Source organism: Sebastes umbrosus, chromosome 7 (genome assembly GCF_015220745.1).
Source record: "Sebastes umbrosus isolate fSebUmb1 chromosome 7, fSebUmb1.pri, whole genome shotgun sequence".
In the NCBI taxonomy this organism is placed as follows: Eukaryota; Metazoa; Chordata; class Actinopteri; order Perciformes; family Sebastidae; genus Sebastes; species Sebastes umbrosus.
This window is the reverse complement of record NC_051275.1, coordinates 1,209,112-1,229,206: the sequence shown is the minus strand read 5'-3', so window position 1 is coordinate 1,229,206 and position 20,095 is coordinate 1,209,112. Positions and strand designations below refer to the sequence as shown.

Sequence of the window (20,095 nt, the reverse complement as noted above, 5' to 3'; positions counted from 1 at the left end):
ATGTGTTCCAATGTAATCTCGTAAAATTAAAAAGTTTTTGGCGAGAAACGTGAATAAATCCAGTCGTTTGTAGATGTTTCACATCAATATAAAATAGATAATAGAGAGAGAATTATGACCTGTTTAACTTCCTAACAACTTTCCAAGATTTTTATTTAATCAAAGGAAATAAACTGGAAAAACAAAGTTCGGAAACTTGTGTTTGGTCAATTATTTCTCTGTTGTTACAATGCTAATGGTCATTGTATTTTACATCATTGGAAAGCCTGTTTATTTACCTTCGCAATGATGTCCAACTTGTAAGGATCATGCATTTGTGGGACGAGCAGCACAGCTGATTATGTGGGGAGCACCCAAGAAAAATTTGCCAAAATGCTCCGTCAATGGTAAACAGTGTATTCTCCTGTTGGTGTTGACTCTTGTTTTGAGTTGTTTGGTGGATTAGATGATTGAACTCTCTATCAGTAACAAGGAACAAACATGACATATTGGCAATTTTACACTTTATTCATTTAATACACCGTCAGGAGCCTCAGTAGCGGTGGAAGATCCATACGCAGCCACAACAGCCTGGCACCTCCTCCTCATGCTGGTCACCAACCTGGTCCCACGTTGCTGTGGGATGGCGTTCCATTCCTCAACCAGGATTCGTTGCAGGTCAGCCAGCAAGGTTGTGTTGGTCACTCTAACACGTACAGCACGCCCAAGCTGATCACACAAGTGTTGAATTGGGTTGAGGTCTGGACTCTTGGCAGGCCGTTCCATTCTCTCTACTCCCACATTGTGGAGGTAGTCTGTGATAACCCTGGCTCTGTGGGGGTAAGCGTTGTTTCTTGGAGGATGAAGTTAGGTGCCAGATTGTGGAGATATGGGATCACCACTGGCTGCAGAATCTCATCCCGATATCTCACTGCATTGAGATGGCCTTCAATGATGACAAGCCTTGTTTTGCCAGTGAGGGAGATGCTGACCCACACCATGACACTGCCCCCACCAAAAGCTGTTACTCGATCGGTTCAACAATCAGCATAGCGTTCTCCACGTCGTCTCCATACTTTGACCCTGCCATCCAACTTTGGCAGACAGAACCTGGACTCATCACTGAACATGACATTCCCCCACATGTTCAGGTTCCGTTGTCTGTGTTGTCGACACCAGCGCAAATGGGCCTGACGGTGAAGGGCAGTCATTGCAGGCTTCCTGTTAGCCTTATGAGAATACACTGTTTACCATTGGCAGAGCATTTTGGCAAATTTTTCTTGGGCGCTCCCCACATAATCAGCTGTGCTGCTCATCCCACAAATGCATGATCCTTAAAAGTTGGACATCATTGTGAAGGTAAATAAACAGGCTTTCCAACGATGTAAAATACAATGACCATTAGCATTGTAACAACAGAGAAATAATCCACCAAACACAAGTTTCCTAACTTTGTTTTTCCAGTATATATAAATATTCATAATCTTTTGAATTGAGTGTTTTTATGCAAATAACCACTATAGATAACAATAACAAAGTACAGCACTGTGGACACTACCCTCCCTCCACGGTGTAATTCCAACACTGTTATTTACCATGTATATAATGTTTTTTGTGTAAAATATATGGAACATTGAATGACATCAGATCTATAATGTTATTCCTTCATTTAGCGCAGAGATTTCAAAAGTGGCAGACAGAAAGAAATACCTGCCTGCTACAGTCGCAGGAAGTGAAGAAAGTTCATTTCAGACCCTGCATGCTATACTTCATAGTAGGTTATCTTGTTTTTGCAGTAGAGAATTAAGAATGGTAAGAAATCAATACTCAACTGCTTTCTAGGAAAGGAAATGATGCAATTTTTTGCGCCTCGCAAAGGCTATCCAGCAGCAACGCTAAAATACTCCTGCCAATTAAACTAAACAAAGAAACATCAAAATCTTTTTCCAAAAATTCAAGTAATTTTTTGTCTTCTCAGGTGTTCCTGCAACTTTCATCAACAGCATCAGCAATTGGTTTGAATGTTTTCCACCTGTGTTAGCTCCTCCTTTTCCTTCGTTCATTGCATTGTGGGAAGCATAGTGTCCATCAACAGCAGACTCAAACATTAAAGGTCTTTTAGTATAAATACTGTTTTGATTGTACTCTTTTAGGAAGTTTTCCAGTGGAAACACATATACGTACCCAAAACCTGCTTAGAATGAGTGAGTAGTGTGGATTGGAGACGGAGTCTACAGCCATGCTACAGCTCTCTGGGGCTGCATGGGCAGTGCTGCTCTGAGCTAATGCTGCTAAAGGGTTAACGCCAGCATGCTAACATGCACACAATCACAAAACATGTTGTCTACCATGTCGATCATCTTAGTTTAGGGTGTTAGCATACTAACATTTGCTAATTAGCGCTGAACACAAATTATTATAATTTATCCTGAGGGGGACGTGAAAGCCTGGACACGTTTCATATCCATCCATCCAAAAGTTGTTCACATTTCACTGAAAAACACAAACCTGCTGGTGGCGCTAGATGGCTTCATCCTCTGGGGACCACGAATGTGTGGGGCCAGTCTATTCAGGGAATGTTGAGATATTTTACTGAACAGGCGCTGGTGGCGCTAGAGGAGAAGACAGGAACTTGAACCAATATTTCATGACAGTCTGTCTAATAGTTGTTGAGATATTTCATTCTGGACCAAAGTGGTGGACCAACATCGTCATCCCAAATAGGCTTGAATGCATCTCCAATAAGAAAAAGAAAACAATGGCAACTAAAATTAGATTTGACCGATAATAAATGAACAATTATGATAAGATACATATATATGACATTCAAATGCTAGAAAAGACGGCAGGAAAGAGAAGGTAACAATTGACAAAATTGTAGTTAGGCTCATCAATTAAACTTGAAAGTAAATTTAAAAGTTGTGAGAGGTAGATTGTGTTGCAATATGATGGTACCTATTCCACAGTTGAGAGAACTGACAGATTGTTTGTGGTGTAAATGGTTTTTCACATCTGGTGGTAGACGTGTTGCTCACTGAATGTCTGGAAAAAATGATTCAAATGTTACCAAATCAGTTTCAACAAAACCTAAACATTATTGGCTAACCTTCATAAAGGTTACTGCAAGACTGTATTAGTTTGAGCTAGGTGTACTTAATAAACTGACAACTGAGTGTATATATGAGCTGTAATCTGTCAAGAGATGGAGCCAATCCGATTCCTGTGGTGTAAACCTGAGCAATATTTTCAGCAGTTTTAAAAAAGCAGCCCTTTTTGCTTTAAAATGCAGCGATAGGTTTAACACGATGCAACAGGACAGACTACGACAGTGGACGGATGTCAGATATGTTTCATCTATACAAACTGAAGTCAGTAAGTGGCCCAGCACAGAGGTCCCAGTCTATCTCTTCAAAAGGAAGCGATTACAGCCAGAGCCTTGATCTGTCCCGCTGCTCCAGGACCCCGCTGGCAGGGCAGTCCTCATATTGGTGTGGAGCAAATTATTACCAGTCTGCGGATTCCACTTGATGTGCACCTTTCATCTCCAAAAGCCATCTCTTAGGGAAACAATAAGCAGCCCCACCCATCCTTTTGAACTCACCAGGTGGGGGCACCAGTGCTGATATGAACTGAACAGGTGACTCGGGGGGGACGGGGGGGTTCACGCTCTGCGAGGCTGGTCTGTCAATACATATGGTAAAACCACTGTCAGCAGCTTTAATGCATATGCAAAAGAGCCAGACAGGTTGTGTGTGGCTTCTTTTACATTTTAATGGAAAAAGCTGGGAATGAAAGATAAAGCCATTAATAGAAAATGAAAAAAATGGATGCTTCCACAAGCAGAAACCAAAGGAGACATCTTCAGGCTGTAGCATCCAGACCCGCCCTGTGGAAACCAATCTCTTCACAACCACTCGGCTTCACACAACCACAACACTGCAGAAATATTAAAAGACCACATAGATAAACAGTTAGGATATGTTCACATTTATTGTGCAGTGACTTTTATATACATACATTTTATACACCTAATTTACATGAACAGAAATAATTTAATCTGCTAATGTTCTTTGACTCATCTGGCTTTAGTGTTGCCACCGACTGGACACAGCACTTTGAAAAAGCAAAAAGAATTCCAAGTGACACATGAGTGACATGGCAGTAATATGAGTCGATGTAGACTAAATTGCATTAGTGTTATATCTTATACATATAAAGAAGCAGTTGGTAAGAGTTTTAGTTTAGATTTAGTGTTAGTGACAACTTCTAAAATGTTAAAAACATCTAGAGGAATCTATGAATGTAAGTTTGATAAAGGCCAGTCATTAGAAAGCGCCGCTTTGCTTTCAAAATGAGGTGACAAGGTCGTACAATAAGGTCAGTGTCACACTTCCCTATCGTATCTATCTCTATACTCAAATGGGATTCATTTCCAATCCATATGTTTCAAACATATCTTTTGTTGCTATTTTACAAATACTAAACTTCTTTTAGCACTACTTTGGGGACACTTATGATTTCAGCTTTTTTTTTTTAGATATAAAAATAATATCAAATATGAGTGTTTCTTGAAAAACAAAACATTTAGAAAGTTTAAAAGTTATGAACAATTCAATGCTGATAACAGGTAAATGAAACTTAATCAAAACTACTTCAAAATGGCTTTAGTTTAGACCATAGGTGTATCATTACACACCATTTAGACTGAAACATTTAACACAGTCTCACTTCTTCACATCAGCATGATGACGTGGACACAACGTTATCCATTAACAAATCACTGTTTCAGAGATGGATTCTTTTGTTCAAAGTTGTATTTGTTATGTCTATACATTCTTTTTCACATCATTTGTTGTCATTTATTGTAGTTTTGTCTTATTTTGATCTATATATGTAGTGGAGTCAGTTAGCCTGAGGATATCCAGTAAGTAGCTACCAATGTCTCAATGTGGCCAAACGAATGCCTTGCAGAGGTCAAAATTACCAAAAGATCTTACAAACTGCATCTTTAATATTAGAGAGGACTAGTACTATTGTGCTACATACAGTATTGATCACTGACAGACACATAAAGATCAAATACAACTTGGCTAATTAGTGTTTTCTTTATAAAAAGTCAATCTAACCAACTAATCTGAATATCATCTTAATAGTGTACATTGTAATGTGTGGAAACAATAAAAAATACATTAACTGGAGTGGCCGGGCACACACGTGTCAAAATGTGGCCTAGGAAAAAATAAAAATGTAAACCACTGGGGAGAAATCATCTGTGGGTTTCCCATATACACAAACTGTAAATACAAACATTAATCTGCTCTCATCTTTTCAGTCTGAAGGAACTGACAGGAAGTCTAACTCTCTACTGCTAGCTTATGATAAACACTGACACTAACTAGAGTGACATGCCTATGAAACACGAAACAACACATCAACTCCATCCTCCTCTTACCGTACAGAAACACAGAGAAAGAATTTACAGGATACATTGATGGGTCTTAAGCACTAAACTGCTGCAAGCAGCGAGAACTCTAAGCTATCAAAACATGCAGCTTGTGGTGAGTTTCTACAGTACTATTCAGTAGACGGTGGGGGTGAACGGCGGTGTGAAAACCCAGAGTTTGTATTTTTTATTACTATTATTTCTATCACAAGATAATGAATTTCAACATGGCTCTGTTGTTCCATTAGCCTCGCACCCAAATCACGCCAGACTCTCTCATTAAAGTGAACAAATGAATCACAAGGCAGCCATCGTGTCACCACACCATACAGGAACATCTGATTATTGCACACTAGCACTGAACTTGCAAATGTTCATGCAGAATGTATGAGAAACACACTACACTCAAATCAGTGGTTGCTCACTACGTGACAGATGACCATACAGCTCTTTGGAAGACTAAAATACATTGTTTGGGAGGGACATAGAACTATACGTGGCACACTACTGAGATGCCTACAGCGCTTGTGTTACATCCTAAAGGTGGTGGAGAGAGAGGTGCAATGATATTTTAGAAAATCAATATTAGGATACTTGACACCAACTGACGACGGCTGTGTTACAGTACCTTGTTTAAAAGTAGAAAAGGAGGAGTGTTAGAGATGATAATTGCACCGAGGAGGGAAAGAGAACGAGAAATTTCTGTGAGAGAATCTAGCAATCAAGCAAAGTCTAGCGCCTGCATGTAAATACTGTATATATTACATCCATATCCAACATTCATAGCATTGTTTCTGTTAAAACACAAAAATAGTTAAGACTCACAGAAATAATCCCAGCACAGAAAAAATATAGATGCCAGGGTTTTATCTGTTTGGAGATGGGAGTTTAAAATGAGAAAGTAACGGCCAAAAAAGGAAAGAAATGAAATCTTTTCACACACTAATTTCCCCACAAACTACTCCACACACCAGACTAGTGACTAGACAAGTGAGACGGTCGTAAGGCGAAACTGTGGCAGAAGGATGAGAGGAAGAGAAGTGACATTGAGAAGGGGCTGTGATGATGGACCTTGTGTTTAATGGACTGTGGATCATCTTCACTCCAACTCACGGGGATTGAGAGCCTGACCTGTAGCTCTTAAAGCTGCCCAGCAGACTCTGCACCCCCTTCTTGACCCGTCGAGCCACAGAGTCAGCGGGAGGAGTCGGCAGGCAGGAGGCCAGGCTGGGCGGACGTGCATCCAAACACTTCTGGTAGCGAAGCTGTAAAAAGAAAACAGCAGATCTGTTTTATGACGGACACTAGACTAAACTCAAACACTAGACTAAACTCAAACACTAGACTAAACTCAGACACTAGACTAAACTCAAACACTAGCTTGTGGCATAGAAACAATGGCCATTCACATTTCTGCCAAATTAGCTTTCAACTGTGGGACACAATAAAGTGAAGTCTTGTCAGAACTAAAGATTCCTCAGAAATCATTTGTAAGTTATTTACATGTCCATCTCATCTCTCCACCTGTACACTTTTCATCTCATGTGTTTGTTGTTGACTCACCATGCAGGCCGCCTGTACAGACTCACTCAGACTAGCTGCGTTGGGTTCGCACCAAAACATGTGACAGGTGTAATCTTGGGGACCCTCCGCCATGATGAAAGCAAAGGTGTGGACGTCCTTTCCCACACCCATGAAAGACAGGAAACGCACCCTGCACTCTGACAGCACCTCCTCACTCTGGTTACAAACACAAATGACAGTAAATTCATTCACAAAGTCTACTTTCCATTCTTTAAGTGGTATATGTTTTACATGTTAATCCCAGACCTTAAAAAGTATATATTACTAAATATTAAACAGATTGAATTAACGCTGTTTAACTATAGAATTTAAAAACAAGATTTATACGTGTGAAGTAGGGGTGTCGTAATATGCCGGTGCTGACAATAACCGTGATATTTAAAAATGAAATATTGATATAATGTTAATAATACACATATGATAATATAGTATTAAAGATCCAGTGCCTCTTAAATCACACTTTTGTACAGTTATGGTTACAGACTCTCTCTCCACCTCCCCACACATGGATTTTGACTGTAATTGATTTGCCTGTAATTGGGTTTTTTTTCTCAAATGTTCTATAGATATCGCAATAATATTGTTACAGTGGATTCTGTTGGCCACGATAATCGTGTAGTGAAATCTGATATTGTGACAGCCCTACTGAAGTAAAACACGCAAATATTGCAACACTTAAGACACTGAAACATATTGCTGACATCCCAGTAAAAGCACATCACGGTAAAACTTTAGCCCCTTATTTCAAATAACTGTATCACCCTCCCTGAGTTCAAGTAACCCATGTTCAGTTAGTTGTCTGTTACCTGTTTTGAAAGTATTGTGAGGGTGGCTGGAGCGATATTCACTGAGACAGGAGTCCAGTCAGCTTTATCTTTGTCATTAACTGCTGCCTCGAGCGCATCATTGATTATATCCATACCTGAGAAATACACAAAGCACATTATACAATGCATTAACCTTACCAAAATCTGAATTGTGATCAGGACACAACAAGTATAGTTAAGATTCCAAGACACAACCAGCTGAAGTAATTACACAAACTATTCTATCTATTTGAAGGTGTTTTCTTACCGACTGGCTTAGCCACAGCCTCACAACCAAGGTAATAAACATGGAAGCGCTGGAAGAGCTCATTTTTCGGAGCAGGAAACTCTGTTAAGAAAGGAGGAAGAATTAAGTGACCTGTTTCAACACTTTGAATATTAAAATTATTCAAAGTGTGAGAGGCCCTGAAGGTACTCTGCTTTACCTTCAATAGGGATGACTACAGGGTTACTCGGGTCAGAGCTGAGCCTGCTCACTCCTGGCTTGGTTGCCTTCCTCTCCATCATTATCTAAAGTCAAATCAAGGGGAAGGAAAGATGTGATATTCAAGTAAGAAATTCAGGGTTGATGAGAGATCAAGATATTGCATTGAATTCATAATTAAACTAAATTAAATCCAATTGTGGCTGACCTTTGAACACATCTCATGGAGGCTGGTGGCTATGTTCTTGGCAGGTGAGTCACAGCGGAAAACATGACACTTCAGAACCTGAGTCAGGTTGTCTCGAGCCACGTAAGCAAAATCCCTGCAGGTGAAACCAAATGGAAAGGTCACATTTACATATTGAATCATTAATACAGCATACATGTATGAGCCAGTTTGAACAAATATATGCTTATGAGCACATAAAGCACACACAACAGCACAACACTATCATTTTATAAAGTCTTAAAGATATGAATTGTTAATGTATACCTTTCCCTGTTCATGATGGAAAATGCAGCATGAAAGAAAAAACAGCATTGTTAAGAAACAGTGAGACAGGAAGCAGGAACAGTCACAGGGTTCTCTTTGTCTGCAGGGCTCTTAACAATCCAGCAGAGGGCAGCAGCGTGCAGTAAAAAGAGTACAAGAGTACAGTGGGCTTATCATGAGCCATTTCTTTAGGAATGCCGAGCCTCTGAGTCATGAATGAGTCACAACTGCAGGAGGTGGTACATTATTTTAAACGGGAATAAAACATTATGGCAGAACATTCAAATGAGTTGTTGTCCTAACACAAGTCAGGAAGGATATTTGACAAACATTGACTGAAGCTAAAATTGTATTTAACTCATGTAAATTTACCATAATGCACCTTTTATGAGAAAAATCCAGTAAAGAGTTCAGTTCATTGTAAATTAAAGTTTAGAGATGCTTTTGTCTAATTGAAGTTAACTCACTAGAGAGATGCTTTCACTGAGCACCCTCACACAACTCAAAAATGTGAACTAGAATAAAAGTATTATCGTCTATGTCAAATGAAAAACATATGGTTATTCAAGTACAACCATAAATGAAATAGAACTGGCCAATGATCAAACAAAGCCTTTTTGTAGCAAGGGTTGTTTAAAGCAAATTTAAGAAGTTAGATAAATTAACAGTGTCTATTTGCACCTGGGTGAGAATAATCACACAGCAGCTGTTTGTCCATTTACACACGGTATTAGTAGTAGTAGTAGTAATATATAGAGCGACAACGTTCATGCAAGGAGTAGGTTATGGTGAATGAATGGGTATTTTTCACTTAGTTGACTTGTTATTTTCTATTTTTTTAATTATATTTTCAGTTTTCAGTCACAGTTTGGTTAGGTTTAGGAAAAATATATAGTACATGAACACAAAGTATCTAATGTGAGCCCAGGTTGGGTGTAAATAACATCGTTGGCTACGGACACCTGGATACTTGTTTCTGCCATGCTATATACACCCGGGTGTTATTCACCACATTGGCTATTCCACCCTGGGTGCAAATAGTATTGTTGGTTACTGACACCTGGGTGCTAATGCCATAAATAAATCATGTGTAGTTCTGCCATCTTCATATTTGATCTGGTACGCTGGATTACTGACCTGCCGTTGTCTCTGCCAACACCCCAAACACGGATGCTGCCAATGGGCTGAGCATGAAGCAGAGTCTGTCCCAGTGGGTCAATCAAGTTCATAGTGTCATTCTCCAGCACCATCAGCATGTCCTTACCCTGAGACAGAGAGAGAGAGAGACACACACACACACACACACACACACACACACACGCACACGCACACGCACACGCACACACACACACACACACACACACACACAGTATTTCAACTATCTGCTATTAAGTTAAGATGTCTATTGGGGTGGAGCGGTTGGGTTCATATCACAGTTTTGGGGTCACGGTTTTGGGTTCGGTTCGGTACATTTATGTTACAGTGAGGAGGTCATGTTGTGATTTCAACATGCTTTTCATTTATTTGGCAAAAATAAGTTAACAAATGTTTGCTTTAACAAAAGTATGGCTTACATAAAGAACATAAACACTTCTTCATTGTCAAATCTTAATTGAAAGAATAGGTCTTCTACAGTCATTAGTGCAAACAAAAACTAAAGCTTTGTTATTTTCATATAAATATGATGTAATTATAGACTAAGGCCATCGACATCAATTGAAGCATAAGCTCAACCAGAACTATACTAAAAAACAACAACAACAATATAACCTATGTCTCAATTCCCTGATTATCAGCTCTTATTCGAAAGATTAGTTTTTCCACTCATAAAGTGCAGTATTTGGAGGATTGGATTTCTGTGCCACTGTTACTTGAAAATAATCAATAAATATAAAACAAATTACAGAGATCGTGCTGTTGCCCCTCTCCAGTTTCCAATCTGTCGTTGCTTGTGTCAATGCTTCAGAGAGATGCTCACTGTGTGGCTCTCATTAAGGCGGCGCGTCTGTAAAACATAACATTTTATCTCCCACTCTAAAGTGACGTGGTGGGCAGTCAGTTCAGTAACTTTCAGTCGCCCTGGATGTCCATCCGTCTGTAGTAAGAGCTATGTAGGCTGTGTTGGACAATTCTTTCAAAATTCCTAGTTGTGTCTGTTCGTAATTACTGTGTTGCTTAAGTGTCAGCGAGAGGGAATATTATAGCGTGGCTCAAGTAACGTTACGTTAATCATATGCTGAAATCCAGCGTGCTCCACGACTGCATAAGGCTGCATATCTTTCACTATAAACCTCCCCGATGCTTTAGTTGTGTTTTTTTTGTCCTGTCTGAGTCTGAGTCTGAGTCTGAGTCTGCATGTAGAGGCTGTTTAAATGCTGCGTGGAGAAGGAGTTGCTCTTTCCTACCAGACTCTCTTCTTCTTGCGCTATCAACGGACACACCGGAGTGATGTCTTCATAAACTGTTCATCATATTGGAAGTGTTGCCACTAACATAAACCGCACATGTTGCACGGTGCTCACGCAGTCGCCGTTTTATCCACCACTTTTTTTCCTGTCATTTTCATGGTAACACTAAATCCGTAATGCTCCCATACAGCAGAGCCAAACGATGCTGCAGCAGATCCTGTACTTTATCGTGTCCACTCGCCATTTCCTAACCTGCACTTCATCCGTGCCAACTGAGAAGTTTGAAGGTTTTTTTTTTCTGCGCATGCCTTTTTTGACTGAAAACTGTGAGGCTGTTCCCCATTTCTAGTGTGACAAAAAACGGGGGCCTAACTCCACATGAAAGAAAGCACACAATGGGCCTCATAACCTATATCAAATGAACCGAACAATACATACACGCCCCGAACCGTGACTAGCGAACCCAACAGGTTGGATTTTTGACTTGAACCGTTCCATCTCTAATATCTATGCATGTATTAGTATACATTGCAACTTTTACGATTTGAGGTATTTTGCTACAAATCCAATATAAATATAGACATGGAAACGTTTCTTAACAGCTTCAAAATATCTGGAATTATAGTAACACTTTCCCAATGGATGAAGTGATGTTATCAATCACTTTGTTAAGCAATAACCACCAAATACACTCAAACAGATTTGAGTGTTGCTGTTTTTGTGTAGAAAAAAATACAATTATAAAATTCTGATTGCAAACTGAAAACTTTTGACAAGTAAACAGCATTTTCAAACATATCTCCATCAAAGTGGACATTACAGGAATTGCCATTGTCTGTGTGACTCAGTAAAATCCCCTCACCTCTCCCCAGATACCGGCAGTGTCATGAAGGTTGTGTTTGTGATAAGAGAGCTGCCTGATGCAGTTGTTGACAGCAACGCTGCTCTTGCCGGGTACCATGTCCTCCTCAGACATCTCCACCCAGCCCAGGGAACGCACTGCAAAACACTGACAATACACACATTCAACGCATTAGCAAAAAAACAGGACAGCACAGGGAAGTTGAAGAACAATTAAGTTAGGACAGGGTGGAAATATGTGTTGTGTTGGATTCTCTGTAAGTTGATGCTGCTTAAGTCAAGTTCACACTAACCAACTTTCAAAGTCTGACCGCTGTACTGTTCACACTACACAACTTGCTGTCTTGTAATCAGGAGTCTTTAAGTCGTTGTGGTTTTCCCACTACATGACTGACCGGCAACAGGGGGTCACACTCTACAAGATCTATCACCAGGAGGAATCCCCGATGAGGTCTCCAAACTACATTTTGTCATGAAAACATGCGAGAAATACACAGTAAATGACTCAACACCATACGAGAGACACATCGCTGATGTTGTCGTTGGCACATGTTCACATGTCTTTCTTACTATTTATTCCTCTAGGTGCAGCAACAACTTTGCTCTGTGTTGCAAATGCAACAAAAACAAAGTAAGTAATATAATATTAATATGAAATATATAATATAATAAAGTAAATTCCTATTGTTACCCCTCCTCCCCCTGGTTTCCCCTCAACCCGTGTCTGGCGCTCTCAGTGGCTGTAGCTCAAGGCCAGAGTCCCTGACAGGTCCAGATATTTACCATGCTAGATATCTGGAATGTGTCTGTGAGGCATCGGCTCGTGTCTTTGAGCAGCTCACACATGACCCTCGAGTGCTGATGTGCGAGCGGTGAGCCAACACCAATTTGCCTCTGATCTGTCAGGGAGCTCCAAAAACTGAAAATCAGGGCTAAAGTTGTGTAGTGTACCATTATTTCCACTCTTTTACAACTCACTTAGCTGTGCTGGTTACTCCATAACTTAGAAAAATGCTTGCTTGGCTACAAACGTACAGATACAACAAGAAAAAGTCATCATTTGGTCTGACACCTCAACCTGCTGTGTAAAAATGTAAGGTGTTTTTGCTTTTTCAAGGTCCTGATTGGAAATAACTATAGGTTACGTTATACTTTATAAATCTCTGTGGAAAAATGTCTCCCTCTGCATTTGATCAATCCTAAATGTTTCAGAGCAATTTTCAGCACCAGTTCTGAAGCTAGTCTTTGTCTCAAGAGCAATGACAGTATTCTTCATACTCAATCAGGTTTTCAGACCCTAATTTACTCTCAACATATTGGAGAGATCCAACATGAAACAGTGATTTACCTTAGTTTCTAAATCTGTGCAGAGTGGAGCAAGCTTCTCTTCTTCTTCAGACTGGGAGCAATTGTAACTACAATGACAGAGAAAGAGAGAAGGATAAGCAACAGAAAGAGAATAAGAACAAGTGATAATATACTAACTATTAACTACTCAAAAAGCTTTAACAGCACATACTTCAGGTTGATGGATGCATAGCGTAGAGTTGCTCCTTCAAACTCTTTCAGACTTTGATCAGATGTGACCTCTCCCTCCTCCTGAAGACACAGACAAAAAAACAGTTAACAATGGAAACTTTCACTTATTCAAAGATGTTGACTTGACAGACAATCCAATCCAAAACTATTTGTTGTTGCCAAAATGTGAAAATATGTAAAAACCCATCTTTCATGTATTTCAAGTACACTAAATTACATCCTTGCTACAACTTACATTCCACAGTTCCCCTTCACCGACTGCTTCATCTGTGCTGGAAAGGTGAGCCCAGGATTCCTGGAAAATGTAACAGAAGATATTAGAGTCTACAGACTCATACACCATTCGCCTCTATCCCAGCAAAATGTACATTAGACCTCACCTCAGTCTCCTCACAGGGTGTAGTCTCCAGGGACATAGTGGAGGACATCATGGAGTCGCCAACTTTACCCAGGGGTGAAGGAGGCTCCCACTGGGTGGTGCCTGTGGGGATGTGCCAGTAGTATGTGCCTGATGTGTCGCGCACCCTCATCCACCCTGAAGGCAGGTCTGTGTCAGTCTCAAAGGCACTGGAATCCCAAAAGGACTCTGAACGGAAAGGAGCAAAGGAGAAACACGGGAACAGGAAATTGTTTAAAAGACAAAACAAACTGTGGTTAGGTATGGTGTCTGACAATCAGATAAACTGGAATGTAAACACAGAACAGGGATGATGATTCACGGTGGCCAGCAGTCTATCTTCTTTATAAACCAACCAATAACCACAGCAATCTTTTGTTGCTTCACTCCACTCTTTGATTGTTTTGACTTAAAGGTCTCATATGATGCTTATTTCCAGGTTCATAGATACATTTTAATGTTGTACTAGAACATGTTTACATGCTGTAATGTTCAAAAAGCCCTTTATTCTTCTCATACTGTCTGCCTCGGTCTGCCTGCGTAGAGCCGCTTTCACCCTCTGTCTGAAAAACTCTGATTCAGAGCCTGTCTCCTCCCAGTCTGCTCTGATTGGTCAGCGTTTCCTGGCCTCTGCTGTCAATCAAAAGCCCTCAACACAGCGTCACTTTCTCCCCCTCCCTGCAGCTCGCCGTGAGCTACAGAGAGAGAAGCAGCAGGAAAGATTCACATATAAACTACTTCAAAGTTTATAAACCAGAAACTTCACACAGCGCACGTTATCGGAGGAATCTGATTCGAAATCGGCGAGAAATGAACATCTGCGGTCCAGATTCCAGGTTTTCCTGACGGTTTCTCTCAGGTAAATAATGCTATTTATAGCTCTGTTAGTTAGCTCAGTATTTACATTCTGCATAAACTCTGTAAACCGTAAACATACACTCTGTTTTACGTTTGTCTTCACAGATCCATCTGTGAGAAATGACCGACAGAATCATCCCAGTGGAGAAGAAAACATCTGCTGTGAGCAGATAGTTCTATTTACACGGGAGATACAGAGCTAACATGTTAGCATGTAGCTACATTACAGAGCTAACATGTTAGCATGTAGCTACATTACAGAGCTAACATGTTAGCATGTAGCTACATGTGAAGGTGTGTAAACACAGTGAACATCAGGGTGGAAAATAGAAGATGTGAAACAGTAGTCAGTTCATTATTTCTGGTAAAAGACACTTGATAAACGTAGTAAAGTAATCAGAGTAATGGTATATTATTTACTGTAGAAGCTGTCTCTGTGTTACCATGACTACAGGCCGGTTAACGTTACACTCACCGGAGCTTACCATGCTGGAATAGACTTCATCCTGTCTCTCTCAACATAACTGAACTTATATAAAAACTGCTCAGTAACCACAGTATCAGCAGCTACTGGGAGGACTTACGTTATGTTGTGTTTCAGAGTAATGGTTTTACTTGTCAGACAGTTATTGCCATATTTCTGCTGTGAAATGTTTGTCAGAGCTGCAAATTATCTGTTCACGTTCAAAATGCTGTGTATAATTAATATTGTCATCTGTCTACTCAAATAAAGTTTGACTGTGAAACAGAAATGTGTTGTGTTGCTTACAGTCACTATTTACTACCTGTACCCTTCTACATGCATGACATCAAATACATTTTTCATATCAGCTGTTTAAACAGTGTAATTACATAAAGCCTTTGTGAAAGAACATGTTATATTTATCTCAGATGATGGGAGTACATGAAGACTGTTCTGCTGGTTCTTGCAGACTAACAGAAGTAGGAGCATACTTTGCTTATAGTTATGAGGCGGATGGCGAGAGAGCCACTCTGTGGGCGGGGTCACCTAGCTGGAGGTTTTTCTACCTAGTTCTAACCGTCCCACCAGGAAACCCTTATATGGCCTGAAAAATGACGTCACCAGTTTAAGGAAGTGCTGCTCAGCGTTTTTTCAGACCCATTTTCTGAGAGATGGAGCAGGAGAAAAAGAGAGAGGATGGTCTTTTATGATACTATGGTGGCCTGTAAACACACTGGGGACAGATATTGGTGTTTAAAAGACATGGAAAAGTGCATTTTGCATAATAGGTGACCTTTAAAAAATACTGCTGAATACTGACATAATACTGATGGAGTTAGATTATTACTATACTTCTACTATACCCTATGCATTGGTATATTCAACTACTATACATAACTTTATACTACTATAATATAACTGAACACTTATACTGATAAAATGAGACTGCACTGGCATCACCAACCAAAATGTCCGACCTGGCTCACCAAATCAATATTGCACAAAAACAGAGCATGTAAATTGTTTCCAATTGCATAGATTTTAAGTGTTTCACCCCACTCCACCACACAGATTATAAAATATAATATTATTAATATAATATTGATATATTAGTCGGAGGACATTAGATTTAGCATTAATTTGTTTGAAGATTATTGGAGTGAAACAGAAGGCCTTGGGCTCTTTCTGTGACAAGTTAATGATTACAAAAACAATATGGATATACTACAGTATCTGCCATTATATCTATATGAAAAGTGTGCAAATTATGAACACAACCCTTTCACAACAAGTACGATACAACACTTTACTTTAGGTCTCCCAATTTAGCATTTATAAGCAGTCTACAAACAGTTCATACTTGGTTTCTAACACACTACTGTATAATGTAGTTATATTGTGTTTTTTAGTAATGTACAGTATTTGTCTGCAATTATAACTCCTAAAAAGCTATACTTGATATTATTACAATTTTGTTTTACTATATTGTCATTAATTATGTGTTTATACACCAGCCTCCACTTCAGCACAGGAGGAGTTATAGTTGTTGCTATGTACATTAATAATAAACATTTAGGCTATATCTGCTTACAACTACATTACAGTGTGTTATAAACCAGTAAACCAAGTATTTATATATTGCCTATACTGTAAATGCAACAAAAAAAAGGGGGTGGTGGGGGAAAGTGTTGCCCTTTCATTCAATCTACAATTCATCTACTTAATGCTCCGTGTATTATTTTTTTAGAATAAAGTCCATGTCACCATGTCTTCTCCATCTAATAATAGTATGTTGTTCATGGATCTTGTTGTCTGTGCAAGCTGTGACATCCAACTGCTCTTTGACTTTAAGCATGTCTAATGTTGTATTAAAGTCTAAACATTAACTCCCTGTACTTCTCTTTACCTCTGTTGCCGTTTGGAGAGCTGTCGGCCGGGTTGTCCTGAGACAGTGGAGGCCAGCTGGACTCTTCATCATTTGGTGTCCCATTCATGTTGGAGAAGAGGAGGCAGGCATTTCTCCCTACAACACTGGCGTCTCTCTGAGACTCCACATCACTCTGATCTTCTGTCCCCTCTCCTCTGGTGTCTCCTGATGCCTCTTCATCTTCCTCTGATGTCTTTTCCTTCTCTTTATCATCTTCCTCTCTCTCTGTCTCTTTCTCTTCTGTGGACTCCAGAGTGTGGATGAGTAGCGGCTCATTAAGGATGTTCTTGGACTCCTCCTGACTGAGACCTGGGCTCAGTACTATTTTGGGAGACTTGGTCTGCTCCTGGTTTCCCTGTTGTTCTTCCTGAGTGCTGATCTGTTGGGGGAAGTCCTCCTTGTTCCCATTCTGGCTGATATTGCAGTTGTGGTCCTGGTCCTGTTGGTTCTCAGCTACTCTCCTCAGCTGGTTCTGGCCTTCTTTCACCCACTTGGCCTTGTTGCCAGTGGCCTCCTGCTCGCACCAGTGACTGCTGTCATTCAGCTGGTTCTTCAGCTCTTCATCGTGTTTCTGTTTATTCACTACATATGGCAGATCTTCATCATCATGGCCCCCCATGTTAACTGTCCATGTGACGGTGCTGATGGAGGAAGAGGTTCAGATGGGTTAGCATTACCGTTAGCAGGCTAGCGATACAAAAACATGGTGACATTCAGACACAGTTTCTCATCAGAGGTCGAGAACATGTACCGTGGCTGCTGGCTACGAATAGATCTCTATATAGAGCTTAAGAAGCGTTAACCGTGTTAACCGCGTCTCTAACGCTACAACATGCTACTTCCATTAGCTGTGAAGCAGCTAGCTAGCAGTCTGGAGACTGAAGTCAGTTTCTTGTTGGTCTATTCGGGTTGGCCATTACTGCAGTTACACATACTGGTGATCCTGAAACGTACTTCAGCAGCTTCACCTTCCATTTGCCAACACGACCTTCTCCTCTGTTGGTACTGAGCTCAGTCTAAAACTCAATCTAAAGCTCAATATACAGCCAGTCAGCAGCTCAGTGCACACATTCACATTCAGTCAGCCGATTGTTAACTAACATCCAGCTCTAACAGCAGACTGCCTGCTGAAACACTCCATCACCGCAGCTGGAAATAACGGATCTATCCGCCATCATCACCGTCGTCATCTTGGCTAGGCTAATGTTAGCTGAGGAGCTACCGTTAGCTCCTCAGCTAGCTAGCTAACGTCGTGACAGTGATTAATCCAGCTCATATTGAGCATCAACACTCACCTGCTCCACCAAACCTCCTGTTGTCGTAATGTGCTGAACTGTGTGATCTAACTACATGTTTCCACAGATCGTGAAGGCTCGCTTCGTTTCTAGGTGTTTTCTGTCAGTGGGCTCGACTAGTGATGGAGGAAGAACCTGCGTCACAGACTGACGTCACTGACACAGCTCAGCTGGCCGGCAGCTGCCCGGCAGCCTCCTCCTCCCACAGAGAGAGACAGAGGCTGAGTTCACCAACCCTCTCCACTAACACACCAAGGCCTCAGGAACAGAACAGACCACCAATTAGACTCAACCAGATTACAACACAGTTCAAACTAAACTACATCACCTATTGGCAAACACAGACAAAGGCACAGAGCAGAATGCAGTGCTATCTGGCTCTAAACCGACAGTACACCATAGCAGACTATCTGAGCATGGTTACTGATCTACATTTAAGAAAAACCTTGACAAAGTCCATACTGAGTGAGCACAGCCTCGCCATAGAACAGGGGCGACACAGGAAGACCTGGAAGACCTGGCTCACTGTAGAGCAAGGGTTCTCAACCTTTTGTAACTTGAGGCCCACGTCTGATTGTTAAAATAATTTCGAGGACCACTTTCCCAAATAAATGACAAACTGGGCTATAAATAAACTGGAAAAACAAAGTTTGGAAACTTGTGTTTGGTGGATTATTTCTCTGTTGTTACAATGCTAATGGTCATTGTATTTTACATGGTTGGAAAGCCTGTTTATTTACCTTCGCAATGATGTCCAACTTGTAAGGATCATGCATTTGTGGGATGAGCAGCACAGCTGATTATGTGGGTAGCGCCCAAGAAAAATTTGCCAAAATGCTCTAAACAGTGTATTCTCATAAGACTACCAGGAAGCCTGCAATGACTGCCCTTCACCGTCAGGCCCGTTTGCGCTGGTGTCGACAACACAGACAATGGAACCTGAACATGTGGGGGAATGTCATGTTCAGTGATGAGTCCAGGTTCTGTCTGCCAAAGTTGGACGGCGGTCAAAGTATGGAGACGACGCGGAGAACGCTGTTCTGATTGTTGCACCGATGGAGTAACAGCTTTTGGTGGAGGCTGTGTCATGGTGTGGGGCGGCATCTCCCTCACTGGCAAAACAAGGCTTGTCATCATTGAAGGCCATCTCAATGCAGTGAGATATCGGGATGAGATTCTGCAGCCAGTGGCGATCCCATATCTCCACAATCTGGCACCTAACTTCATCCTCCAAGATGACAACGCTCGCCCCCACAGAGCCAGGGTTATCACAGACTACCTCCACAATGTGGGAGTAGAGAGAATGGAACGGCCTGCCAAGAGTCCACACCTCAACCCAATTCAACATGTGGGATCAGGTTGGGCGTGCTGTACATGTTAGAGTGACCAACACAACCTCGTTGGCTGACCTGCAACGAATCCTGGTTGAGGAATGGAACGCCATCCCACAGCAACGTGTGACCAGGTTGGTGACCAGCATGAGGAGGAGGTGCAAGGCTGTTGTGGCTTCGTATGGATCTTCCACCGCTATTGAGGCTCCTGACGGTGTATTAAATTAATAAAGTGTAAAATAGCCAATATGTCATGTTTGTTCCTT

General features: G+C 40.9%; 1 protein-coding gene across 3 annotated transcripts; it reads right to left on the bottom strand.

Annotated features, from left to right (window-relative positions):
• Positions 1 to 3,950: 3,950 nt before the first annotated feature.
• Positions 3,951 to 18,719, bottom strand: apbb1 (amyloid beta (A4) precursor protein-binding, family B, member 1 (Fe65)). 3 transcript variants are annotated; one of them, XM_037774478.1, is made up of 15 exons: positions 18,499 to 18,719; positions 17,183 to 17,844; positions 13,939 to 14,144; positions 13,794 to 13,853; positions 13,539 to 13,618; positions 13,368 to 13,434; positions 12,021 to 12,167; positions 9,888 to 10,015; positions 8,751 to 8,756; positions 8,466 to 8,580; positions 8,259 to 8,343; positions 8,081 to 8,161; positions 7,813 to 7,928; positions 6,986 to 7,162; positions 3,951 to 6,687 (listed from the first exon to the last, which is right to left on the bottom strand). In XM_037774478.1, the coding sequence occupies exons 2-15, from the start codon at positions 17,820 to 17,822 to the stop codon at positions 6,532 to 6,534; spliced, it is 2,064 nt and encodes a 687-aa protein (XP_037630406.1). In that variant the 5' UTR covers positions 17,823 to 17,844; positions 18,499 to 18,719; the 3' UTR covers positions 3,951 to 6,531. The 3 variants fall into 3 exon arrangements, with proteins under 3 accessions (XP_037630406.1, XP_037630407.1, XP_037630408.1); XM_037774479.1 differs by lacking the exon at positions 18,499 to 18,719 and adding an exon at positions 18,158 to 18,337; XM_037774480.1 differs by lacking the exon at positions 8,751 to 8,756 and having other exon boundaries at positions 18,499 to 18,718.
• Between the last annotated feature and the right edge of the window lie 1,376 nt (positions 18,720 to 20,095).